Raw genomic sequence first — 27122 nt, forward strand, 5'->3', positions numbered from 1 at the left:
TCAGAGAAATTGCAAAATACAAAGATAGAAGTAAGCCTGGTACTTTGAGGCCAGTCTCGAAATCAGGCAGAAATCCACTGGCTAGAGATTCTGAGAATGCTAGCCGCTCTTTACCCAGGACCAGTGGGAGTCCCTCTGTGGATCGGTCATTTGGGCATACAAAGAGGAAGGGACACTGAAAACAATCAGCCACCTTGGCTCCTACCTGGGATCGTGTGCATCATCAACCCCGGAAGACTAAAGACTGTGAGACCGTGGGGTGGATTCAGGCGTACATTCATTCTCCCCCTCCCCCCTCCCTTTCTCTCTCTCTCTCTCTCTCTCTCTCTCTCTCTCTCTCACACACACACACACACACACACACACACACACACACACACACACACACGGCATCCTGGAGTTCAGCCCTACAAATACAGCAGTAGGAATATTTGCCAGGCGGCCTAAACATGAATGACAAACTCAGGGTTAGTGTAGGAGAAGCCTGCAAACTCATTTTGGTCCAAATTCATGATGAAGAGTTTGTCGGTAGGCGTGAGTTCCACCGGCTGCCTCGTGAACTCCTTATCGAAGTTGGAAGTGTCATGCTTGTCTTTCTGTTGGATGAAAAAGCAGAAGAATTAAAAGCAGTGCAGGGGAAGGCACAAGGAGGAGCCCCCAGCAAAAGGGGCCGCATCACCCAAGTGCTGTGGAAGGGTGAGGGGGTCCCACTGTCATTGCCTGGCTAGGAGCCCCTCTCTAGATCAGTACTTACACGGAGGTTCTGCTGGTGCCGGAGGAAGCCACCGCAAGGCTTCCACATCAGCCAGGGACCTAACACGATGCGTGGCGGTGGCGGCAGCAACGGAACGAAGGGGCTGTCCATTTGCTGAGTGGCTCCACCTTGCAGGTGCCCTCAGCAAGTGGGGCCCTCAGGTAGACTCCCCTGCAATCCAAGCTGAGAACTGCCCGAGTTCAGGTGCAGCGTGAGGAGCCACAGGGGCTGTGAGCCCCAGAACAAGATTGTGGGGCTCACAGGATATGACTATCATGAGCCAAATGCAGAGTTTAGAATTGAGCATCCTGAGAACAGCTGTTTACGTAACTGTCAGCGAAATCCCCCTTCTTTGGAGGTAAAGATACAAATCCTGCCTGCATGAGGCCAAGTCATATGCCCTGTGGCTCTGGACAGATGTGCCTCTAAGAGATTGCTCAAAATTGGCTAGATTTGAATGCAATGGAAGAAAAAAGAAAGAGGAAGCCACACTAGTTATATTCCAGGTGAAGTAAATGGAGAGGCCAATAAAACCAAATCTGATTTATTATCTAGCCTAGTCCCCAGCATTGCATCCAAAGACCAAGAGCAGCCCTTGAGCTGATTTTCACAGGGCAATGATGAATGGTTGACTTCCCAGCATCCCCATGAAAGAGTCTGGAAATTCAGCCCTCAAAAAGTGGCCTCTTTCAGCCACCACAGGGTTTTCTTCCACTGTAATCCCAAAGGTTGATTTGATTTCCGAGCCATTAACTGTAATGCAGAGAAGAGAGCTGATGATGAGGGCTCAGATATGCTCCCTGGAGAAGCAGAAGACTGCAATGTCCCTCAACCTTGCCAACTTGAAGAGGGGTGGACATCAAGACCCAAGATTGAGAAAAGCTTTGGGTGCTCTTGCTTCAGTGGGGACTTAACTCTAGGGCAGGGGTCAGCAACCTTAAACACTCAAAGAACCACAAAGGTACTAACTGGAAGCTCCCCCCTCCATTCAATTCTGGAACTGACTGGAAGTCCAGTTTCCCCACCATAGAGTCTCCTCCTAGTGTGGCATCCTTTTTCCTCTATCTGTCCTAACCGAAAGCCCTGTCAATTGTGGAGCCGACCGGCGACAGGGAGCCTCAGCAGAGGGATGAAAGAGCCACATGCGGCTCCAGAGCTACAGGTTGCTGAGCCCTGCTCTAGGAGAAGGCCTGGCAGAGCTAGTGGGAAGGAATGAAAAGAGGGACCAGCCTAGAATCATTAGGTAGCCACAAACAAGCTAAGCCCAATCTCCCCCTTGAGTGATGTCGATCCTTATCTAACGCTAACCAAGTGCTGACCATTAGCTGAGAAGATCCCTGTGCATAAGCTTTTAGCAAGGAATCAGTTAAATTGAGCCTTCAGGCGTGGACCTAGTCTTTAGTGCCTGACAATAACTTGGCAATTGGGAAAGAGGGATGAAATATTATTCTCTTCTCTTGTTTCCTTTTCAACTGAAATAACCAGGTGTGTTATTTCACCTGCAACCAGTCTTGTGAATGCTCCCATGCCACACTTCTTGCATACCTTCCCCATCTTATGCCCAGGCTGCTATCTACCCCTTGCTCCCTCCCCCACCTGGCTGCAGCCACTTACCCACCTGCGGCCCTGGTACCTGCAACTTCCCGCCAGCTACCACACTGATTTTGATTGCAGGAAGCTGGCAGGAAGTTACCTTGGCTAATGACTGTCAGAATCAGCCACCTGGACTGCAGGGGTGCCGTTGCTAAGTGATGTGGTTGTGCTTTAGGATCTCATCACTTAGCGATGGAAATTCTGGGTTTCAACTGCCGTGCTCAGTCCAGCACTCCCTGTATTACCCCTGAGGGGCTTGTTCTGGTGCCTTGGTGTACTGAGACCCTCCGAGAAATGAAGGAGCAGAAACCGTGCCAGGAGCCCTGATGGAGAAAAGCAGGAGCTTGATTGATCATGTGGCTAGTCTGTTTCTGGACCTGCGTTATGGTGATAAGTTGTCAGCCACAGATTTCGTTTCAGGGAGAAAGGATACCCTGTGAAGCCCTCTGTGGTTTGGCCCCTAGTATCCCAACCAGATTTAACCTGATTGTTAGGGCATGGAGGGAGGGGCTTCTTATTGTCCTATATTCCCAGGATGCCCAGGGAGCTAGAGGGCACTCCTTATGGGAGGGGTTACCCAAGGTGATTGAGCTGCTCCTCTCAGGAATCTTAAAGAAACTATTAAGAATGGAGATTCTTTGAACACCCCCGGTGCCTATTTTCTTCTGTCCTTAGGTAGGTTTCATTTTCATGAATTGAATTTTAAGTTTTCATTGTGATGTTGTAGCTGCCAAGAATCAAGAGTTTAGGATGGAATAAATAAATAAATAAATAAATAAATATATAAATAAACCAAGCAAACAAAAGAAACAAAGCAGTGGTGGGATTCAATTTTTTTACTACCGGTTCTGTGGGCATGGCTTGGTGTGCATGGCAGGGGAAAAATACTGTAAAATCTCCATTCCCTCCTCACTCCAGAGGAAGATTACTGTCAGGTCTGCAGCCCTCTTTTCTTTTGGATCTTTGGCCTGCCACACTTTCTATTATTCTACTATACATTTTCTATTGTGGGGAAATGGGAGAGGGGATTGTACGGAGTTAGATGCTATGTAGCCAAAACAAAATTCTTTCTAGAAAGCCAAGGTCATCCTTTGTCGCTGCACCTCTGCACCTGACCGGAACTGGAGGAATAGAACTGCTAGCATGGAAGTGGAAGATTGGACCATGTTATGGACTTGTGGGTGTGGGGCCAAGATCTTGAAATTTCAACTAGGTGGGGAAAACCGGAAAGTTTTCAGATTTGGGATTTCCCAGATGTGCCAACACAACTCTCTTAATAAATTGGAACTTTGAGGAATGCTTTGCTTTGCACTCTGATTTAATTTTGGATGCTATTTGGAACCCTGACAATTACTGCAAAATCCCCATTCCCTCCCGATCAGTTGGGACTCAGGAGGCAGAGAATAGATGGGGAGGGGCCAGCCAGAAGTGGTATTTACTGGTTCTCCAGAACTGGACAGAACCTGCTGAATGCCCCCTCTGAAACAATCTCATGATTAGCAGATACCGAAGGCCAATCAAATTCTGCTCTTTTCTTTTCTGGTCAGCAACATCCTGACCTCGATGAGGGAGATTTCAACACCAATTTCTGATCAATGGACTTCTGTCCCATGGCTGTGTCCAGGCAGCGCTCTTAATTGGCCAGTTATATAGTGGGTGGTTTTTGCGTTGTGTGTGCATCTGTGAGTGCTTTTTAAGGTCATCATCAAGTGGTCAAAAAATAGCAGCAACACATTTAAGGGGGTCTAAGGCAGGGGTGTCAAACTCAATTTCATTGGGAGCCACAATGAGGGGTGGGCACAGCCAGGGTGAGTGTGGCCTGCTCAATGTCACTCCTATCCAAGGCAATGGGGGTGGGGCAAGCACTCTGCCAGTGGAAACAGGCTCCCAAGCTCCGTTTTTGGCTGCCACAACCTCCTGCTCTGCTCCGTTTTCACTGGCAGAGGGTTGCAGGAGGCTGTGGCAGCTAAAAATGGAGCTTGGGGGCCCGTTTTCACTGGCTGAAGCACTGCAGGCTACTCCTTCGCTCTTTCCAGGGCAGTCCCATGGGCCAGATCTAAGTATCCCACAGGCTGGATACAGCCCCCGGGCTTTGAGTTTGAGACCACTGGTCTAAGGAAATCCACTCCAGGAAAATGTGCATGGGATACCAGCCCAGCTGTATTAATAGAGTAACCACAACATAACAGTTCCACAGGAAAGAAAAAAACTTGTTTTCAAGGTGGTATTAATGAAATGGCCACCTTAGCTACAAGGGGGTTCTTTTCAGGTGTGTTCCAGAAGAATGACTGACTTCATTTGGAATTAATGCCAAAGTAACTGGGGTTGTTCTCCTTGTCTGCTCTTGATCAAGCAGCTTAAATTCTACAGTCCTGTTATTTTCATAGGTGACATGGAGGCTACATGCTGTGAACAGAATGGGAGAACTCACTGCGGCCAACTCTCTGTAGCCCCCTCACCTCGGCCAACTGTTTACGGCCAACTCGCCGCAGGACAATTGAACCATTCAATTTAATTATTTAAAATAAATTAAAAATATTTTGATTTTTGTCATTTACATTTCATTCTGTCTCTCCTTTTGCATCCTTTCTTCAATGATTCTATTCCACCATTTCTTCAATGTTATATAACTTCTGTCCTGGGGCGAGTTGGCTGTGGAGAGTTAGCTGTGGTGAACTGGCTGTGGTGAGTTGGCCGAAGCGGATGATCATAGACCCTGCTGAGCAACACGGATCCCCATTTTGCTTTGGGCATTTGTGTGGAAACAAGCACAGAGCTGGAGGAAAGGGAGAATTCCCCTTCAGCTCAACTATGTGAGGTCCTGAAGCTTTCTACCTCAGCCTTGCTCCATCAAGGAGAACCCTCCACAATCTGGTGCCAGTCAGGTGTGATGGACAGAGCCTCATCATGACAAGGGCCAGGGGAGTTGCAATCCAAGGCCCGAGACCGGGAAAGGCTGCTCTAGGCAAAGAATCCACAGGACAGTGGCCCCCATGATTCTAGGTGGTTGTGTCAGTTATTACTGAAAGGTAAAGACAGTGATTGGTGAAATCATGTGGATATGAAGAAGCCGGAAGGAAAATGTCCTGTAAACTGGGTTTCATCTGTTTCCTTAGAAGGGTTACGAAGAATGTCTTCTCTTGGGTAACCTTTCCCATGTTTTTCTTTTTCTCACAGTCACTCAATGGGAAGCATGGAGAAGCACAATTTGTTATTTGGATCTCTCTCTCTCCTGCTTTCTCTCCTCCAGGAATCCTTTCTAATTGCCCAAAAGGACAGCTGGCTCTGAGCAAAGCTGTGGGCCGATGATGAGTCATGGGATGACCACATGCCGCCTGATGTGAAAGAGAAGCTTTCGGGGAGGTGTGGGGCCTTGGCCAAAGCCTCCCACAGAGAACATTGGTGTGGGCTTCGAAAGAGCCAGTAAAGGAAGGTTGTGCTGTTTGTAAGGATCAGAGAAAACCGGAGGCACCTTTATCTTTTGGACTGAGAAGAGAGCAGCCCTTCTGCTTTCCTTAGGCACCATTGGAATATTGGGGGAGAAGTCAAGGTCATGCCATCTCCAGTGATGGACGCTTGGACAATTATCCCACATAACCATGGTCCTTGATGATGCCATTTTCCATTGCTTAGGTTCCTGAGTCCTGAGTTGATTGAGGACTCCAAATCCTTGGATTGTGTAGTGAGAAGGAGAAGAGCAGAGGCTACCCATTGTGGAGGAGTTGGAATGTTAAGCTCTTATCTCCAAGACCCAAGTTCTCCAGGTAAGTGCTACATGGGTCTTGTATTGCTATGGGATTTTCTATTCTGAATTTTTAACATTCTGATTCAGATTACCTACTATTTTGTAGAGTTGGACTAAAAACACCCATACCTGAAATTTCAATTTCTTACAGAAGGTTTTCTTCCTTTTAAAAAAAAAAATTGAGGTTAACGTATATTTCTAAGGAAAGATCCTAAATCTTGCTGAAAGTTCATTACTAGATTTCACATGTGAAGTTCAACAGTTTTGGCCCTGATGGTTTCTAAAAAGTAATAAATGTAATGTAACTGTTAATGCTGTCAGATTTGAACTTTTGAGCAGAGATTTTGCTTTCAAATTGTTCCCTTCTCATTGAAGATCTGTTTTATAATAAATTGAGGTTGCCTCAAAATAAGATTTACTTTTTATTTTATAACTGTTTCTGGGGGAAAAAATTGGCATAGCATAAACAACTCAAAATCAAACTGATAATTGCACACCCCACAAGCATGATGTGAGAAAGAACAAAAAATAAAGGTAAGCATTGTCCCAACTTTAAAGGATCTCTCTCTCTCTCTCTCTCTTTCTCAAAAACACAGACAACTTCAAATTCCAACAGAAAATATTTCTTATTCTATGAAGAATATTAGCCAAACCAAAAATATTTTACAGCTTCAGTCAAATTACACACAACTTTGGGGATTTTAAATATCAGCTTAATTTTAGTAAAATACTAAATTTTTGACACAGATAAAGCACGGTGGGACGTATGGAATTTGTTAATTTGGCAGCTGGACAAACGATACCTCCCTCCCCTCCTCCCCCCAAATATTGCAAAGGTGCCACATAGGGTTGATGCGAATTAAACATAAAAACTAACATGGAATGGTAGATACGAGGTTGACCATTGACTCCAAGATGGGGATTTTGATGGCCAGGTTGGGGACTCCTGAGACAAAAGGGGTGACATTTTGGGCTGAAAGGTGCCTCCTTATCAGGCCAAGGCAACCTGAGCTAAAAAAATCCAGAAAGTGAAATGGCTCCATAAACTCAGTTCCAGCAGCCAATTCCCCCTCCCCTTGGGAACCCTTCCCATCTTCCTCTCTTCTAGCACTGAAAACCAAACTAGGGCTTCTCAGTTCTGACCGGCTTTGGAGGACCATCCTGGCCCCTTCCCTTTCCCTCCCCTGCAGCCGTGTCCCCACAAAGCCCGGGGACCCCTCTTCTCCACTCTCCAGAAACACCGAGTCCCACCTTCTCCTGTGCCAGGTCACCTGGTCCAACATTGGCAACACTTCTCCATCCTTTCAGATGCCGGTTAATTTTCTCTGAACTGAACAAGCCAGGAAGTATCTTTCATCCCTCAAGAGGAGGCTCCTTTCTTCCATCTGAGACTCTCCTTCGTGCTGGGACCAGCCAGGGATTCCCCCAGGAAACTTTCCCAGCTATCTACAATGATGTCGTCAGCATTGCGGGTGAGACCAGGCAACACTTGTCTCCATGCGTTGCTTGTGCTTTTCAGTTAGCCTTAGGAAGGCCAGATCCAGTTCCAGGACTTCTTTTAGGTGTGGATTTATTAATGCAAATAAACGGAATAGTTAAGAAGAACATGAGAAATGGCAATAACTGAAGGTGGATGTTGTGGGATTCCTATGGAAGGGGGAAGGGGCTGTGTAACTTCAAACATGGCCCACATGGAGCTCCCTCACCAAATCTAACTGGCATGACTTCCTTCTAAGGAAGACTCTGGAGACCCTCCTGGTCCCCCATCTCAATCTCCTGGGATTCCTGGGAATAAGAACAATAAACATCCTGGAGGATCAACATCTACTGACAGGCTTCACTGATTCACTGAGGTTTGGGTAACTAAACGCAGGCTGGACCCAAAGGCCTCTAGCAGCCAGTTCTGACTCATCATGATTGTTGCAGGTGCCATGGAAATAACAAAGATCTCTCTCTCTCTCTCTCTCTCTCTCTCTCTCTCTCTCTCTCGCTCTCTTGCTCTCTCTCTCCAGATGGGTTTCACACCAAAGTGAAGCGAGGAGACAAGGAGGCGGCAGCATCCTCTAAGCGGGCGATTCTGCAAGGGACAAGGGAGCTGAGCCAAGCCCCATCTTGCAAAGCCAGAGCAGGTCCACTCCTTTTGCCAACTGCTTCCTTGGGAAGAACCGAATGGGGTGAAGAGGAGAGCACCGTCAACAGGTGCTCAAGATCCAGAGGCGTTTCACTAACTTTAAAGGAAGTGGGTCTTTCCAATGCTTGCTGCCTGCTCAACCTCCAGGAGGACCTGATCTTTAGACTTACAGCCATAGCACTTCAGTTGCTCGTTCTTTCTCCTCCCCTGTGCCACGTATGCAACCACACTCAGTTGCAGCTCAAGTCTTTGAAGGATGGTCATTCCAGTATCACCAGAAAAAATATATATATATCTCCAAAGCATGACAGCTAATGGTTGCAACAGAGGGCGCCACCAGACAGCAGCCGGGACCCAATGGAGATGGCCATGGGTGTGCGAGGGGAGGGGGGAGGGGGAGGATGGTCTACTTAGCTCTTGACTTCAGGCTTAAAAAACTCAGAGTTAAGAAAGGAAAAGCCTTCAAATTCTGATTGGTCAATGTTCCTGATGACTTCTTGGTCAGGTGGAGTTAAGACAGGTGGATGGCGGGTGAAAAACCGGTCGAAGTTTTCAGCATTGCGTCCACACTATGAAAGGGGAAGAAAAGAACTCATGGCAGGTGGCGAAAGGAACAAAGGGGGGGGGGAATGCAAAAAAGTTGGATGCAGCTTGTTATGTCCCCCTTGCAGCCCCACCCAACCGCCACCCCACAATCCAGGCTGCAGGCAAGTCATGAGCAAAATGAGAGAACCAAAAAGAATCAATGCAAAATCCTGATGGCCCCAGTGTGGCAGCAGGGAGCAGCCCAGAGTCACGGAATGATATGCTGGGAAGCGGGAGACTCTCGGCTGGCCTTGGCAAGTAATTGCAGGAGGGGAATGGATGGTGAGGCAATTACTTGCAAGGCTCTGCCAGGCACATGCAAGGCTGCTACATGCAGAGCTTCTCTGGCTGCTCAGAAAACAAATCAAGGCTGCCTTGGATGTCTCTCCAACGCTGGTGCCCGGTTCGCTAGGGCTTCCCATACACAGGACCCCTAGAGAGTTTCAGCCAGGTTCACACGGGATGCTGGGCATGGAGCACCAGGGGTGGGTTTTCTCCTCTCTTATCTGCATGCAAGCCAACCACCCCTCGGTGAACAGGAGGACCTTTTGACATTGGCATAAAAAGCATAAAGAAATTGAGCAGACAATTTTTCTGGAATGAAAAATTCTGCAGCCATTTCTTCAGGGAAAGGCAGCATCGCACCCGTGCTGAATTTGGTGGCTGGGTGGGAGAAGGGCCATCCTGATGTCTTTCTTTGGGATTTAATGGAGTTAAGGCATCAAACTAGAAACCGGGAGGTGGGGAGTTCTAGTCCCACCTTGGGCGCAAAGCCAGGCGAGTGACCTTGAGCCAGTCCCTTTCTCTCGGCCGTAGGAAGGAGGCTCTGGCAAAGCACTTCTGAAAAACCTTGCCAAGAAAACTGCAGGGACTTGTCCAGGCAGCCTCCGAAAATCAGACGTGATTTAAGGGAAGAAAAAAAATATTAGAGGCTAAAACGTCTGTTAGGAAATAATTGCACAGAGAAGACGAGTGTGTTGATACCCATTTCTTTTCTCTTATCATTAGTAAGAGCAAGAGTTTCTCTGAAACCCCCCCTCCATTTGCTTTGAAAGACACTTTCTCTTTCCGTATCCTTCCGTTTCGGAGCCGCCCCAACTTCAGAAGCTGTAAACACTTGTTGTCCATCATGAAAGCCTGGAGAACGTTGCAAATCCACCAAATGAGGGCCTGGGTCAGAGAACAAGATGCCAGAAGGAAGGAAATGCTTCCCTAGCAAACCAATACAGGTAAAGACTCCCTGATCCAGAATATCAGACATAATGTGAATTGGATTCCGGCTGAAACTTTTCCAGCACAACAAGATACTAAAAACCTCCCAGTCGCTCTGGAAATGGGCTTTAGAATTCTGTGACCATAGGTTTATAGGTTTTATAGGTTTTATTAGCATTTGTAGGCCGCCCTTTTCCCTGAGGGGACTCAGGGCGGCTCACAGAAAACCAGGGAGAGGGGAATACAACATTAAGACAACAACATATAATAAAATAGTAAGCAACATCCATTCATCATTCGGGCGGGGTAGCGATTCTTATCCCCAGGCCTGACGGGCGAGCCAGTTCTTCAAGGCAGTGCGGAAGGCCTGGACGGTGGAGAGGGTACGAATCTCCACGGGGAGCTCGTTCCAAAGGGTCGGGGCTACTGCTGAGAAGGCCCTCCTCCTTGTGGTTGCCAGCCGACACTGGCTGGCCGATGGAATGCGGAGGAGGCCTAATCTATGGGATCTTATAGGTCGTAGGGAGGTAATTGGCAGAAGGCGGTCTCTCAAGTATCCAGATCCACTGCCATGTAGGGCTTTATGGGTGATTAATAGCACCTTGAAGCGCATCCGGAGATCGACAGGTAGCCAGCGCAGCTCGCGGAGGATAGGTGTTATGCGGGTGAATCGGGGTGCACCCGCAATCACTCGCGCGGCTGCGTTCTGCACTAGCTGAAGTCGCCGGATGCTCCTCAAGGGCAGCCCCATGTAGAGCACATTGCAGTATTCCAGCCTAGAGATCACAAGGGCCCGAGTGACTGTTGTGAGGGCCTCCCGGTTCAGGTAGGGTCGCAACTGGCGCACCAGGCGTACCTGGGCGAATGCCCCCCTGGTCACAGCCGTTAAATGGTGGTCGAATGACAGCTGTGGATCCAGGAGGACTCCCAAGTTGCGGACCCTCTCTGAGGGGTGTAGAATTTGACCCCCCAGCCTGAGTGTTGGAATATTGGCCAAATCTTTGGGAGGGAAACACAACAGCCACTCGGTCTTTTCTGGGTTGAGCACAAGCTTGTTAACCCTCATCCAGTCCATAACGGCCTCAAGACCCCGGCCCATCACGTCAACCGCTTCATTGATTTGGCACGGGGCGGACAGATACAGTTGAGTATCGTCCGCATATTGATGGTATCTGATCCCGTGCCTGCGGATGATCTCTCCCAGGTCTGCATTCTAGTCCACAATACAAACTCAACATTACACTGCAAGTATGATTTTTAACAGATTTAACAGAGTTGGAAGGGACCTTGTAGGTCATCTAGTCCACCCACCCACCCAAGCAGGAGACCCTACACCATTTCTGACAGATGTCAGTCCAGTCTCTTCAAGTCTGTCCCCTTTTGGGGGTCTGTTACAACTTTCTGGCAAGAGAACAAAAATCTAGGCAGCAGCAGCATTTTCACCTGGCAGCTTTGTAAAAGGATGGAGGAAATTCCCACCTAGGGTGATGACTGGTTTGAACCCAGAACCCTTCCGAGGAGAATTCAAGTGCAGTCAGCCAGACACAATGAGGATATCAGCTCAAGCAGCCTTGATACCACATAACAAGCATAAAAAGGCATAAAAAGCATAGCAGCATAAAAAGAGCCCCCCAGTCCCTTCTTTTACTTGCTGGAGCAGACTGTGCAGATTTTGACTTGGTTACCCATAGCTAGGATTCCGTAACCCACAATTCCAGTGGTCGGTCGCATTGCCCAGCCTCCAGATCACACCTTGGAAGCTGAGACTGGAAGCCACGAATGGAAGAGACAGAGCAGCACTTGAAGGGCTGTGCCGAGGAGGAAAGCTTGCCAGTCCTGCTGGCCTCACAGTGATGGGCCCTTCATTCCTGGCTGCTTTGATCAAAGCAGCTCCAGAGCTTCCCTTGCTTGGCGTGAGGTTTCCGAGGAAAAAAGTGCCGCTTCAAAGCTTCCCTCTTCCCTGCTCATGTACACAGCTTGAAAGCGGCTCTTCACTGACACTTTCCAAGCCCCCTTGATGGGTTTTTAGCTATCATTTGCTGAGACAAATGGATTTGCATCATCTGTAAACTGAAATCATCCAACTGAATCCACTGATTCAAAAGGGGTTTTTTCCTCCAAAAGGCAGCTGGACTCCCTTGGTTTTCTCTTTGAAAACGTTTTACTCCTCATCCAAGGAGCTTCTTCGGTTCTCTTCAAGAAAAGAGAGCAGAAGCAAAACATTTTCAAAGACAAAACCAAGAAAGTCCAGTCGCCTTTTGGAAAAAGCACCTTTGGGACAGCTCTGACCTGAGAATTTCCATAGACATTCAAGCCTCACCTTTGCAAACTGTCCTACCTCTTCAGGCCCTTACAGTTGCTGATTGGAGAAAGGTGAGGTTGCCCTGAGCTTTTGGACCACAACTACGACATAAAAGTTCACACCCCACCTGATTCCAAGAAGAGGCCAATCACAGGAGAACACAGTCACTGCCACCAGTCAGCCTGCTTGCAATCGCCCAGCCAAACCCCATTCAGGGACTCCCTTCTGGAATCTCCTTTGAAGGCAGCAGCTCCAAGCACAACCAGGGCTCCAGTTGATAAGAAGGCAAACAAGAGGCATGGAAGGGGGCAGGGGGAGTGGCAGGAACAGAACCAAAAAAACCCCAACATTCTGCTCGCCCTCCCCTATTATGGTGATTTCTTACCATATTTTCTGGACAGTCTAATTTCCTTCCTTCCTTCCCTCCCCCCCCTCTTCTCTCTCAGAAATAGAACATATTCAATAGAGAGAAGCAGATAACCTAAGGCAGTGTTTCTCAACCTTGACCACTTGAAGATGTCCGGACTTCAACTCCCAGAATTTCCCAGCCAGCATTCTCTTCAAGTGGCCAAGGTTGAGAAACACTGATCTAAGGCATCCTCTCTGAGTCCCATATTTCCATATTCAAATACAGCATTTTAGTGCACGTGATAATGAGCAGAGTCTGGTGTCCAGAGATGCTTCTTTGTCTTTCTTCAAGACACAGGATGGCAACTCCAGCAACAATAGAAGAGAATATTTGCAGTTCAGAGATGAACTTCAGGGTTCTTAGTGCTCTCTGAACTCAGTGGTTTGCTTGCAGACATTTCATTATCCATCTAAGTAACATCATCAGTGTGAGAAGGAAATGGGGTTGCCTCTCCATTTATTTACAACTGACTTATCCTGTTGGTGTTGATTAGTGTTCTCAGTGGTTTCTTGATAGGACTGTTGTTTACTGTTTGATTTTTTTTTGTCTGAATGGGTTGTTACAACAGAGAGCAAACACCACTCCCCACTAGCCCTGCTGATGTTGCCTAGTTGGGTAATGAAACGTCTGAAAGAAAAGCATCAAGCTCACAGAGCACTAAGGATCCCACAGTCCTTTTCTTCTTTGTCCTCCTCCTCTCCTCCTGCCCCCCTGATCCCTTCTATCATGGATGATGTTACCTAGTTGGGCAATGAAACGTCTGCAAGAAAAGCACCAAGCTCCAAGAGCACCAAAGACCCCACAGTCCTCCTCCTCCTCCTCTGCTCTGTAACTCCCCCTCTGTTCTAGCACTGATGATGTTATCTAGTTGGGTAATGAAACGTCTGCCATAAAACCACCAAGCTCAGAGAGCACCAAGGATTCTACATCAAAGTTTCCTGGGTTTCCTTCTGGCGAGGGTTTTTGGCTTTTCCTTGACCCTGTTTTTAGCAGAAAAGCCTGGAAGGGGAACATCTGTGTGCACACACATCTTCTGTGCAACAGGAAGGCCTGCCTATTCAGATCATCTGCCAGAGAACATATAGGCCAGATGGTGCTGAGGCAAAACTGCCAGCCAAGGCATTCTTCCAACCACTACGTTCCTTCTGTTGGCCTCTCCATTGTGGGGTGACAAAAGAAGAAGGTTGTCAGAATTGCCAACAAAATACAGGGAAATTCTTTTGCACATTCTTTGGTCTTTCATTGTGCTCAGTGTTGCAGTGACCCAAAGGCCAGCGGGAAGCGGCTACGTTTGGCAAAGGAAGAAGAGTCCCGACACTTCCCCAGGTGCAGGAGGAGCCAAGCATCACACCTGCCCCATGTTTGGCCCTGAAAAGCTCATCGCCCTGTTGAATTGGGCGTACTTGCCTTCTGAAGACAAATGCATGAAAAAGTCTTTAATTATTGACTATGTAAAATGATTTCCATTATAATGTAGCTCTCTATGCCTCCTTCTCTTGTTATTTTTAAACTGTACTTCTTTTAGCGTAGTCTTTGAAAAACGCTGCTCTTCTATGTGAAACAAAAGACACCCTGCTCAAAATGCCTTTCCACAGGAGTCCCAGAAAACACTCATCTCTCCTATCCTAGCCAGAGAGAAGGAACTGGCTCCTCTGTCTCTAGGACAGAGATGGCAAACCTTTTCTGCACCAACGGCCCAAATCAGAATGCACGGTGGTGTGCGCATGCATGCATGCCAGTGCTAGAAACCCAAAGACCAGCTGGCCGGTGTGCATGCACCTGGTCTTTGGGTTTCTGGTACGCATGCTGGTTTTTGCGCCTGCTGGAGTGCTGGAAACCCAAGCACCAGGTGGGTGACACATGCACGGGTGCAGGCCAGCTGGTCTTTGGGTTTCCAGCACTGCAGCACCTGCGAAGAGCAGCTGGTTGGTGTGCGAGTGCAGCTGGAAACCAGAAGAGCAGCTGGTGATGCCGTGCGTGCCCACAGAGAGGGGTCTGCGTGTCACCTCTGGCATACGTGCCATAGGTTCGCCATCATGGCTCTATGATGTGATCTCTAAGTCCATTATGACCAGTAGGACTGATAAGGGACTCACACTGCTTGCCTCCCTTTCTGTTGGAGATTTGCCTGAGAAAAGCCCAACACCCAGCCACCCCCACGGTTTACCCAGGGGTAGAAAGTCACCCTTGGCTCCTGGGTGGCCCCACCAGTCACCAGAGCCATGGAGAAAGGTGGAGGTATATGTCGAAAGCCACCAGCCGTTGAAGCCAACCAAGTCAGGAAAGAAGCTGGAAGGGTTCTATTTTTAAGTGCACAGGAAGCTGAATTAAGCCTCTCCCCTCTCCTGATATACATTTTGAGGAACGCAGGGATAATTACATCAGGTTCATTTGCATTCGAGATTGGAGGCAATCAGAAAGCCTGGAACTGGGCTCCCTTGTTTTGCGATGTGTGAGAGGCGGTCAGATTTCGGCGGTCCAGTCCTGGAACATATTCAACCAGTCTGACCTGCTGCTTTGATCTCCAAGGCAACCAGGAAGCCGTGATGCTACAGGAAGGCAACGGTGCACATATACTTTTAAAGAACAGACCTTCCAGCTTCAGAAAAAGGCAAAGGAATCCTCCCCATTTGCCACTCCCATTCCCATCTCCCTCAAAGAGGCCAGGAGAGGCCCATGAAAGAGGGCAGGAAGGAAGGATGGGATGGCGGAAGATCTCTTTCCCACGATGATGCTTTCAGTTTCAACCTACAGCCCTGAGATCTGATGCTGGCGTTTTGACATCTAAAGGCTAACCAAATCCAAGCCAGATAAGCTTCCAGAGAGGCTGCCAGTTTGCTTCTGGGTCCAATTGAAGGTTGGACTGCTCTTGACCTTTAAAGCCCTACTGGCATAGAACTGGTTCCCTGAGGAACTGCCTCTTCCTGGTCACATCTACCCATCCCATCAGGCCTGGTGGTGGGTCCCGTCTGTGAGGGAGGTCTACCTTGACGAGGTTGAGGAGACAAGCCTTTTCTGCCTTTGGAACATCCTCCTTCCTAAAGTGAGGTTGTGACCTTCCAGACAGCTCTTAAAACCCGAGGATCCGAGAGGGAGCCTGTGCACTGGCTATTTTACATCGTATCTCCCCTCTTGGGATCTTACTTCCTTCATTTTGTTCCATCCAATTTGTTTTCACTGGTCTTATTGAATGTTATAATCCCTGGTTTTATTGTTCACTACTCAGAATCACTTTGCACGAGATGGATGATAGTTAGATAGCTATCAAGCTAGATGTCAGCCTCTACTTTGCATTCTTGCTATTGCCTGATATAGTAATGGGGAGGGTGGGGGCTCATGGTATTTGGGCGGGGAGGTGTTGGTGGAGATATCTCAAGAAGGGAGGTTTGTTTTCACCATCTTCTGCGCATGCTGATGCTGGCTCGTGTTTGGACTTGGTCAAGAGCAACTGTCTCTGCATACCAACTGAATGAGGCCACTTGAAGATGCGCCCCACATGACACCTTTGGGAGATTGGACATTGGGTTGGGGTAACTGGGGGGAGGGATTTGGGTAAATGTTTGATATGTACAAGTTGACATTTTTTGGCTTCAGATCTTGCTTTACTTTCGCTGTTTTCATTTCATAGCAATAGCAATTGCAGTTAGACTTATATACCGCTTCATAAGGCTTTCAGCCCTCTCTAAGCAGTTTACAGAGTCAGCATATTGCCCCCAACAACAATCCGGGTCCTCATTTTACCCACCTCGGAAGGATGGAAGGCTGAGTCAACCCTGAGCTGGTGAGATTTGAACAGCCGAACTGCAGAACTGCAGTCAGCTGAAGTAGCTTGCAGTGCTGCATTTAACCACTGCGCCACCTAGGCTCATGTCCAGTAAAAGTACCTTATTCTCTAATTAAATGGAGTTGGGAGTTTTCTTTCTTGGATTTTAAATGAGGCATGCCTGATATTAATCAACAGATCAGAATAATAGAGTTGGAAGGGACCTTGGAGGTCTTCTAGTCCAGAATACCCTAATCGTTCTGGCTTGGCGGATTGGCAGACCGGTGGATCACAGGATGGTTCCACAGGAGCAGAGGGCAAGTGAGCATTCTGTTGGCCTCTTGTTAGTAAGAAGTTGGAGAAGGAAAACTCAGTCCTGTTTGCCATAAAAGACAACCCAGAGTGAGAAGCCTTGGCCAGCCAAGGCAATTGTGAAAGTTGGAAGTTGCTCTCTGGGGCAGAGGATGCTTTCTTTTCCATTCAAGTTCTTGCAGCTAATGCAGAATCATTAAGTATGAAATTGGATTCAAGTCTATGCAATAAGGCTTGGTACCATGTTGGATGATTCCCAGTATTGAGGAAACTGGTCAGATGGTGCCAGTCAGGGGTGGGTTCTGGCAGTCACTACTGCTGGTTTGCTTGGTGCATGCTGTGCGCGCATGTGTAGTGCAATAAAAAATGCTTTGCGCATGCGCAGAAGCAAAAAACAAGATGGCAGCTCCTACAGTGTTGCCCGGACAACCAGTTCGGGGGCGTGGCAGACCTAGGTTGCTGCCGGTTCCAGCGGCCCAGGCTGCCAAACCACTACCGGTTTGGCTGAACTGGTCTGAACCCGTAGGAACCCACCAATGGTGCCAGTCAGTATAACCTTTTCCACTGGTAATTTTTTTTAAAATTCCAGTTGTGCCATTTTGCTTGGGAATTGGGCTTGAGTAGCGCTTGGCTCAAAGTGTTTAATTTCACTTTCAAAAATGATAATACTTCACAAGATAAAAATATCTCGATGTGCTTAAATATGGATTTCGTTAAGCTGAAATGGATTAATATTTTAGTTATTCAATTGAAATAGTTGCTTATTTTGTTTGAATTTATACCCTGGACTACCTGATTATTTATTGCTCTGGACCTAACTTGCCCCTTCCTGCTGCTCAAGAACTGTTTCAGGTGTTGGTGAACCTGGCATATTTTTGTGTCTTGTTCTAAACTCCAGCCAAAGGATAATTGAAGATTTGGGGGCAGGAATGGGATGAAGAAGCATTTTCTGAAGGAATTAGCATGAAATGAAGCTGCAAAATATAAGGGCCGCTGTGTCCTCAGATGCGAAAAATGTAGTTGTCAGCATGCACACAAAAAATGACCCTCTGGAAAGTTAACAGATTAACAGAGTTGGAAGGGACCTCGCAGGTCATCTAGTCCAACCCTCTGTCCAAGCAGGAGACCCTATATCTGCCTCTACTGAGGATTGAACTCACAACCTCCTGATTTCTGTCAGGTCACAGCAAATCTAGTCCAGGATTCTGAGCTCCTGGGGTGGTCATCATCCTGGAAGCCCAGGAAAGGAGAAATTTCCTAATGGTGAGAGCAATCAACCAATGGAACTGCTTGCTTCCAGATGTTGTGGCTGCTCCATCACTGGTGGCTTTCAAAAAGAGACAACCATTTGTTTGAAATGGCCCAGGGCAGGGGTGTCCAAACTTGGGAACTTTAAGACTTGTGGACTTCAACTCTCAGAATTCTCCAATTCTGGGAGTTGAAGTCCACAAGTCTTAAAGTTCCCAAGTTTGGACACCCCTGGTATAGGGTCTGCTGCTCAAGCCGGGGGTTGGATTAGAAAACCTCCAAGGTCCCTTCCAACTCTGTCATTCTATGTTCTATCAGAAGGTGCAGCTTCTTCCTTTGTGTCTGACCAAGTCATCTGCCGTGGTTAGACTGATCCATGGAATATATTAGGAGCTTTGTAAAGGAGTGTCAGATCTGACATCTTCCCTATGCTTTGCTAGGCTTGCTGCCATCCTGCCATAAATGAGGGGGGAGGGGAGCACAGTCATTTGGGGGAAAAGTGCAGGAGGAAGAAGAAAGAGGCAAACAAAATTGACTTATGTGGGGACTGTATGGGTGAGCGGCTGTGTATGTACAAGAGGACTGGGAGTACAGCCTGGTGCCTCCTCCACTGAGTGCTATCACAGAAATAGTAGGGGGCCCAGGCCCACATCCCATCCTAGAATGATTGACATAAATGACCTGCCGGAGAGAGTGGAGGCTACGGGAGGGGAAATGGGGTCTACGGGTGCGAGAGTGGGCCAGAGCATTATGGTCATGACAGGGAGGGGCAGGTATGATGGGAACTTCAGGGCTAGCCATTACAGGGGAAGGAGGGTCCGCTACGTCACAGCGATCCCTCCTTCCTGCCCTGTTAGTTCCACTCCAGGACCAGATAGCGAGAGTTGTCAGGGCCCTGGTCTCAGGCTGTTGTTGCTAAATGCCAGGTTTGTGGTTCACAAAGCTCCCCTCATCCGGGACCTAATATTAGACGAGGGGGCAGACCTGGCATGTATTACTGAAACCTGGCTGGGCCAGGAGGGAGGAGTCCCCTTCACTGAAATGTGCCCAGAAGGGTTTCAGGTGCTACATCAGCCGCGACCCCAGCGAAGGGGTGGGGGAGTGGCCGTCATCATCCGAAGGTCATTAGTTCCTTGTAGGATCCCTGCTCCGGAGCTTGTCGGGTGTGAGTCCCTGTTGGTGAAGTTGGACCTTGAGGGTCAAGTGGGCTTGTTGTTAACGTACCTATCTCCCAACAGCGTTGCAACAGCCCTCCCCTCGTTCCTCGAGTCAGTAGCCGAGCTGGCAGTAGAATTCCCCAGGCTTATGGTGCTGGGGGATTTCAACCTGCCTTCGCTCGGTGAACACTCTGATGGGGTGCAGGAGTTCATGGTTTCCATGACAGCCATGGACTTGACCCAAGTAATCCGGGGTCCGATTCACTCAGCGGGTCACACGCTTGACCTCGTATTTCTCTCGGAGCAGTGGAGACATGATCTAGATTTGAAGGGCATTAAGATCTTGCCCTTGTCATGGTCTGATCACTTCCTACTGAGGCTTGACTTTCGGAAACCAATCCCCCACTGTAGGGAGGGGGAACCGATTAGGTGGTTCCGCCCCAGACACCTGATGGACCCTATGGGATTTCAGACGGCGCTTGGAGAAATACCTGTCGCTCTCGTCCACAGTCCGGTAGAGTCCTTAGTCGCTGCTTGGAATACAGCGGCGGCAGGGGCTCTAAACCAGATTGAGCCTTTACGGCCTCTCCGAGGTAGTGGATCCAGGAGGACTCTTTGGTTCACCGAGGAACTCCGGGAGATGAAGCGCCAAAAGGGACGCCTAGAGCGCCGCTGGAGGGCTAGTAACTCTGAATCTGACTGAGCACTGATGAGAGCCTATATCAGGACCTATCTCGTGGCAATACAGGCGGCGAAATGTGCGCATTTTCCCGCTCTTATTGCATCCGCTGAATCGCGCCCAGCCGCCTTGTTTAGAATAGCCCATTCCCTCTTGAAAGGGAGGGATGCGGACGTCCCTTTACAGGGTAGATCTGAGGAATTTGTTCAGTTTCTAACGGATAAAGTCGCTCGGATTCGGATGGATCTGGACTCCAATTGCACGGTACCAGCCGAGGTACCGGGGGAAGGTCTTGAGCAGATTTTATGGAGCGAGTTTCAACTTGTTGCTCCTGAGGAAGTGGACAAGGCCATGGAAGCGGTGAGTGCCTCCACCTGTATACTGGATCCGTGTCCTTCCTGGCTTGTTTCGACCAGCAGGGAGGTGACACGTGGCTGGCTCCAGATGATAGTTAACACCTCTCTCCAGGAGGGATCCTTCCCGCACCTCCTAAAGGATGTGGTGGTGAGACCCCTCCTGAAGAAACCTTCTCTGGACCCAGCCACTTTGAGTAACACCTTTGTAGGGAAGGTTGTTGAGAAAGTGGTGGCCTTTCAACTCTGACGGACCTAGGATGAAACCGATTATCTGGATTCCTTTCAGTCGGGTTTCAGGCCTGGTTACAACATGGAAACTGCTTTGGTTGCGCTGATTGATGATCTCTGGTCACTCCTCTATCCCTGGACCCTTACTACCCTTCCGGCCTTCCGCAAAGCGACCAAGACCTGGCTGTTCCGGCAGGCCTGGGGCTGTTGATTTATCCAGCCCCATCCTGTTATGAATGTTGTGGTATTTTTAATGTTGTTTTTTATTTTTTTCTATGTCCCCCCTCCCTTTTTTACCTGTAAGCTGCCCTGAGACTCTTTGAGAGTGGGCGGCATACAAACTAATTAAATAAATAAATAAAATAAAATAAGGTGAGAGATTGACAGAAACCAGATGTGTGAAAACCGGGCTAAGCCTCAAGGACACCTGGCCTGGAAAAGAATGTGAAGCTGTTTCAAGACACGCCTGACATCAAAGTGGTTCCCAAAACATTGCACCAGGATGCTACTGGACACTGATGGACTAGTCAAAGGGAGGGAGGGGTCACAAAAGGGAAAAACTTTGTAAGTTTGCATGGGAACTCTTAGTTCTAGCCTGCTTTCACTGTAACCGGTAGTCCTTAGTAAAAGAACCTACCCCTTCAACCAAATGGAGTTGAGGGTCTTTCTTTCCCAGGGACCAGGCCCGGGCGAGTCTGACAAGGAGTCTTTCATGTGCAGAGTTGAGAGGGCTGTCAGCTTTCCCTTGGCACCATTTCCTCAATGACCTCCACAAAGGTCATAACACATATCGTATTTTTCGGACTATAAGACGCACCAGAGTATAAGACGCACCAAGATTTTGAAGAGGTAAATTTTTTTAAAAAAAGGTTTCTGCACTCTGCAGGCCTCCCAAACCCTTTGCATGCCCTATTTTTTGTGAAAAATGGAGTATGCAGAGAGTTTGAGAGGCCTGCAAAGTGCTCCTAGGGTCTGGGGGGGGGGGCAAAAACAGGCCTGTTTTTTGCACGAAAGGACATGCATAGGCTTTGGGAAGCTTGTAAAGTACTCCTAGGAGCTGGGTTGTTGTTGTTTTTTTGCTCATTTTTTCCCTCCCTAACCCCCCAGGAGTACTTTGTAGGCCTCCCAAACCCTCTGCATATCCATTTTTGCGAAGGGGGTGGGGTTTTGGGGGCCCAAAAATGCTGTATTCAGTGAATAAGACACACCCAGTTTTTCACCCTCTTTTTTGTGGGGGAAAAGGGTGCATCTTATATTCCAAAAAATACGGTGTTTGGTTCATAACATGGTAGTTCTGGATCTCTGCAGAAGATAACTCAGAGCTTGTCTCTTTTGTGAATGAGAAGTAAGAACTGTGCTTTCTTCAATAAAAGGTTCGAAAGTTCCTACCAACAAAACTCAGTCTCAGCATATAAACAGAAGTGGCAAAACAATGTGTTGCTTTTTAACCAGAAAAAGCAGGGAGATATTTAGGGAGGATGCAAACTGGCTCTAGGCTGCTTCCTTTCCAAACTGACCTCTCTTTAAGGAGCAAAATTACCTCCTTTTCAAGCAGAAGCAAAGATTTCCTATAAATTTTCCACCATAAATATCACAATTAGCAGAAATGCCTGGAAATAAAACTGTCACTCTCAGTGCCACTTTAATGTCCACACCAAGCTCCAGAATAGCCCCCTAGAAGGAGGAGATTTATTTTTTACGGCTCACTAAAGAATCACCTCCAGTATTTATAGCTAGGAGAAAATTGACTTGCATTTATTTACAGCTGCTGATATTGAGCTCAGAAAATAGTTGTTTTATTTCAAGCAGTCAGAATTTGCTTTCAATGCCAAAGATGTGCTTAAAAATCTGAAAAACCAAAAAGTGACCCCTGCCACTATTTTTTTTTCACCGGGGGTTGAAAAACACCACCAGGCCAAGAGCACCCGGTCTGGAGTGGAGCCCAGCCTTTTCCAACAGCTGCACTCCTGGCAGAGCAGATCCCTTCTTTTCATTCTCTTCTCCTTAACACCCAAACTGCAAACTAGCCTGGTCTGGTTGGTACAATCACTATTGGCAGTTAAATATATTGAGCTGGTTGAGGTTTAGTTCCAGGAACACGGAAGAGCGAAGTAAAAGAGTAAGAGAGTCCAAAGTAGAAATAGACATAGGAGATGGAGATGGAAGAGGAAAAGACAAAGGGGGCGGGGTAAAGAATGGAGAACATTGCAGAGCAACAGTGTCAGGCTTGGAAGCCATCTTTTGCACTCGGCCTTCAGGCCTGCCACATTTATTGCGGTGGAAAACTGGGAGGGGGGATTATATGGAGTGGGATATAGTCAAAATAACATTCCTTTCTCAGGGAGTCAAGGACATCTTGCCCTGCAGTTGCAATGAGGTGACTGGGAGGCATCTCCAGTTGGGGACGGTGCCTGATTGGACCATGTGACGGACATGTGGGTGTTGGGCAGGGACTTGAACTTTCTTTTGGGTGGGGAAAACCTGGACGCTTTCAGATTCGAGTTTTTCCAGATGTGCCAATATGACATCTCTAATAAAATGGAACTTTGAAGAAACTCAAGTCTTGGAGTCTTCTTTCATTGGGGGTCTTACTTGGAACCCTGACAAACAGGACAGGATAACCTTGGAAGGAGGTTCTTTCAACTTCCCTTTGGTAGAATATACCATAAAGAACGGACCTGGCTAGAATTCATCTATTCAAGGGCTTATGATTTCCTTGAAAGAATTTTTAATTCTACCAGAGTATCCTTCTAGACCATGGGTGTCAAACTCGCGACGTCACGTTGTCGTCATGTGATGTATTACAACTTTTTTCCCCTTTGCTAAACCGGGGGTGGGCATGGCCAGCGTGTGACACACCTGATCCATGGGTTTGACATCCCTGTTCTAGACCATCTTTCTGGAGTCGTGAGGTAGTCTCACCTACCTGGAATATCCATCTTAGAAAGTGCTGAAGGGACAGTCCTCTTCCTTCTCATGGTTACCATTTTATGGGATGCTACAAAGTTCCTCTCTTGCTCAGTGTACACTTTAAGTGAACTACTGGGCTACTCACTGGGTAGCTTAGATGGACATTCCATCAGTGCACGGACAATACTCCGCTCAACTCTTATTTTCTATCTGTAGTTTCCAGGGAAGTCGAAAGACTTTTAGGTTGACAGATGAAAATAGTTTGGACTGAACAAACTACAACTTAAATCCAAAATAAAGGTAACATGGATACATTTCAATAGTATAAAGCTCACAGTTGGATTTAGACAAGGTGGCTCTCCTTGGACAGATGATATTTGGGACTTCTCTTTAAGTTAACCCTAAATGGAGAAGCTTTGAGTGTGTCCTTTGGCAGAGGACAGGGCTGTATCTAACTCCACAAAGAGGCAAAGCCAGGGTACATATCAGAAACATACCTTATCTAGCTTGCTTATCATCATAAGTTTGATGAATAAAATGAACACGTATATTGCAATATAATGATATAAACCCTGTTCATTCATAATTGTGTCCTGAACTGGACACAAGAAGGACACAGTTTGTGTTGTAACTTCACAATACATTTTACTCTTTTGGCTCCCCCATCCCCCAATCCATTCAATAATTTCCACTGGGAGAGAGAGGCAAGAAACCGAAGGGAGCCACCAGAGAACTTTCTATTCTGAGAGTCCATGTGCAACAAAGAGCGAATGTCCTGAATAGCGGCTGATTTCTCATTGTGTTTGGCTGAATTATTGCTTCCTGCTGAGTAAGCAGAGGCTGCTGCAAAGACCGTAGAAGGAATATAAAAACTCCAATTTCTCCGGAAAAAGGAAAAGGGGAGAGAACTAATAGAATGTCGGCAGGCAAGTTCAAAAAGTGAGAGCTGAAGGAGAGATTTCAGGGTTCTCTCCACAACACTCCTACAAGCAAGCACAGGTAGGAATTCCAAACACAAATCAATAGATTTATTGGGGAAGAAAAGCTTACAAAGAACTCCAGTAACTGTTGTACATGAGAAGGAAGTGATATTTACAGTGAAATTAAAGTTTAATTTTTGTATGTTTTCTCCCTTCTACACAGTGTTTGAATTCATTCTCTCAATCAGAGGGATGGTTTTCTTCTACATCTCATTACAGGCTGTTTGCTTCTAACCTAGTCAGAAATGGTTTTTCCACCACTTTTCACCAAGTCTATCCCCATTTCTTCCTTCTAGGAAGAACTTAGTGCTTTTCCATTCCCTTTCTCCTAGCCAGGAGTTTTCTCTCAAACCTGAAGAATTCTCCTCTTCTCCCTCTGCCCATCTACTCATCCTAAAGCAGGAGTCCCCAATCTTCAGACCATGGCTCACTACCGGCCATGGCCTATTTGGAACCAGGCCAGATGAGAGGTAGGCCAATGCATGCACACATGCTCCACTCATGCAATCAGTGCCCCAAAGGCTTTTCTTCTCTCGTGTGAGTGGAGCTGAGCGCACACATGCAGTCCAGTTCCCATCTCCCCGCACCCAGTTGGGCTGCCAAGCCACCTTTCCCAATGTCCAAAAGCGGACCAGTGAGAGCAGAGGCTGAATGGGGTGAGTGCACCCTGCTCAGCTTTGCTGACTCACTGAGGCTGCCTGTGCAGGACACCTGATCTGCTTTTGAAGTGTTGGGCAGCCTCAGTGAATCTGAAGGAGCACGAGAGCATGCCTCCAAAGGCTCCCCTTCTCCATGCCAACGGGCGAAAGGGTTCAGGGGAACAATCTCACATTGCTTCAGGCCTTCCATCTCTTTGCAAAAGCTTTGGGTGTGGAGAAGCCTGAAGGAGCATGAAAGTGCACCCCAAAGGCTCCTCTTCTCTCTTGAGCGAGTGGAGCTGTTAATGCACGTGTGCACCCTGGCCTGGTTCCCCTCTCCTCCTCTGCGGGGAACTGCTGTCCTAAAGGAAAAGGAAGTCCTTGCTTCTCATCACATGGAAACAGGAGGAGGCTGCAGGCAGCAATCATCTCCAACCTTAGTAGTTCATATAACCACAAAGGCATTGCTTGGGGTAGCATTTATCTTCTCTAGTTTACCATTGGCTTATGTTGATGTGCTAAGGACGATAACATTCAAAAGTTGATAAAGAGTTCTCCAAACTCAGAGTTGAATCTCTGTTGGAAATGAGATTGTTTGGGATGCTTTCAGGTCAAAAAACCTAACTGTGGGACAACTGGGTGATCTCTGCTATGGAAGGGAGGCCCCTACAAGAGATGAGATGACCTTCATGAAAAGGTCAGTGGAAAGTAGTAGAATATGCAGGATTCTGACATGTGTTAAATCAGCAATCTAATCCAAGGATACGAAATCCCAAGGACTATATAGGGAGATAAGGGGATGCATCAGACTGATTGATTTGGTAATTAAAATTTTGGCAAAGCAGCAGATTTGCCAAAAAGAAGCCAGGAGTCTTAAATAAGGTCCAGCTGGGTAGTTGCGATGATGCAACCATAAAAATTCCTTGTCTGGGAAGAAGGAATGTATAACTGGCCCCTCTGATACTATTCTCCCTGATGCCAAGAAAAAGGGGGAGATAAATCTCTAAAGATCATCTATCTGAGAGCCAAGGAAAGCATTCTGCTGCTGCTACTGCACAAGAATCTGTTTGCTGTGCCTTCTGGTTCCCAGCATATCACAGCACACTGTTCATGGTGAGAGGGAGCTTATAGGGGGCAAAATATTCAGACCTGCATGAAAGTCCATCAGTTTCCTTGCTCTGTAAACTAGGAATGTGGGTGAGTAAATATTAGCTTCCCAGAGTTCTTGAGAGTCAAAAGGCATACAAGTTTAAATATTTCTCATAAAATGGAGGGAAAAGGGGATAAAGATAAAACCTGGGAATGGCTTACCACTAGAATATTAAAATAAGAAAACAAAGGCTTGATTTTGGCTGCTCAAGAGCAAGCTATTCAAATTAAGGCCAGAACTGGGGGGGGGGGGGAATCAGCAAATGATTCAAAGTACAGATTGTGGAAAGAGGCAGAAGAAACAGTAGATTACAGCCCATGCAAGAAGATTGCACAAACTGATTGTAAACAACATAACCCAGAAAAATTACAACTAAAAACAATAATTTTGAATTGCTGTGTGGTGCTTTCAAGGAAGCAAGGGAATTGCATAATGGAATTGTCATGCATAAACCCTGCATTCCTCCAAATTAATTCATAATCCTAAACAACATATCCCTTTTCTAAGAAAGAAAATATCATGTTACGAGTATCCAGAAAAAGGTATACTGCTCCGGGGCTATAAAAGAGAACGGAGAAAGAAAAGAAAGGAACTTACAGCTTTGGGCTTGAAGGGAGGCTGGATTTCTTTCTGCTCGAGTTTGTCCCAATCAATGTATCGGAAAAAGGCATGCTCCTTGATATCCCGTTCTCCTTCCGGGCCGCACCCCAACCGCTTAGCTGGATGCTTGGTCATGAGCTTGGGAAAAGGAAGAGAACATGGTTCATCTGTCATCTTTCAGAATGAGAGCACCAGGATAATAACGAACATCCTCAACCCCCAAACCCCTTATTTTCTACAATATACCGTAATCTGACCCCCTCCCTCCCTCCCTCCCTCTCTCCCTCTCCCTTTCTTTCTCTCTCATCCCTCAGGGGAGCCCAAACAGCTTCTCTTGGACAGACTGCAGAGGAGGGCAAATTAAGTCCAA

General features: G+C 47.4%; 1 protein-coding gene across 3 annotated transcripts in view; it reads right to left on the minus strand.

The window, feature by feature from the left end:
- Positions 1-344: 344 nt before the first annotated feature.
- PRKCB (protein kinase C beta) overlaps positions 345-27122 on the minus strand; it is a 268543-nt gene continuing 241765 nt past the window's right edge. For 2 of the 3 annotated variants that reach the window (XM_087729052.1, XM_087729054.1), the window contains 2 exons: positions 26750-26890; positions 8386-8792 (listed from right to left, as the gene is read on the minus strand). In XM_087729052.1, coding sequence (XP_087585178.1) covers positions 8634-8792; positions 26750-26890 — 300 coding nt within the window. In that variant the 3' untranslated portion in view covers positions 8386-8633. Of the gene's footprint in view, positions 597-8385; positions 8793-26749; positions 26891-27122 lie in introns of those variants that run through there. The other variant, XM_087729053.1, reaches the window with a different exon arrangement.

This window comes from Thamnophis sirtalis, unplaced genomic scaffold (genome assembly GCF_051295495.1).
Source record: "Thamnophis sirtalis isolate CommonGarterSnake01/CBP01778 unplaced genomic scaffold, rThaSir2_p1.2 scaffold_14, whole genome shotgun sequence".
NCBI classification, from domain to species: Eukaryota; Metazoa; Chordata; class Lepidosauria; order Squamata; family Natricidae; genus Thamnophis; species Thamnophis sirtalis.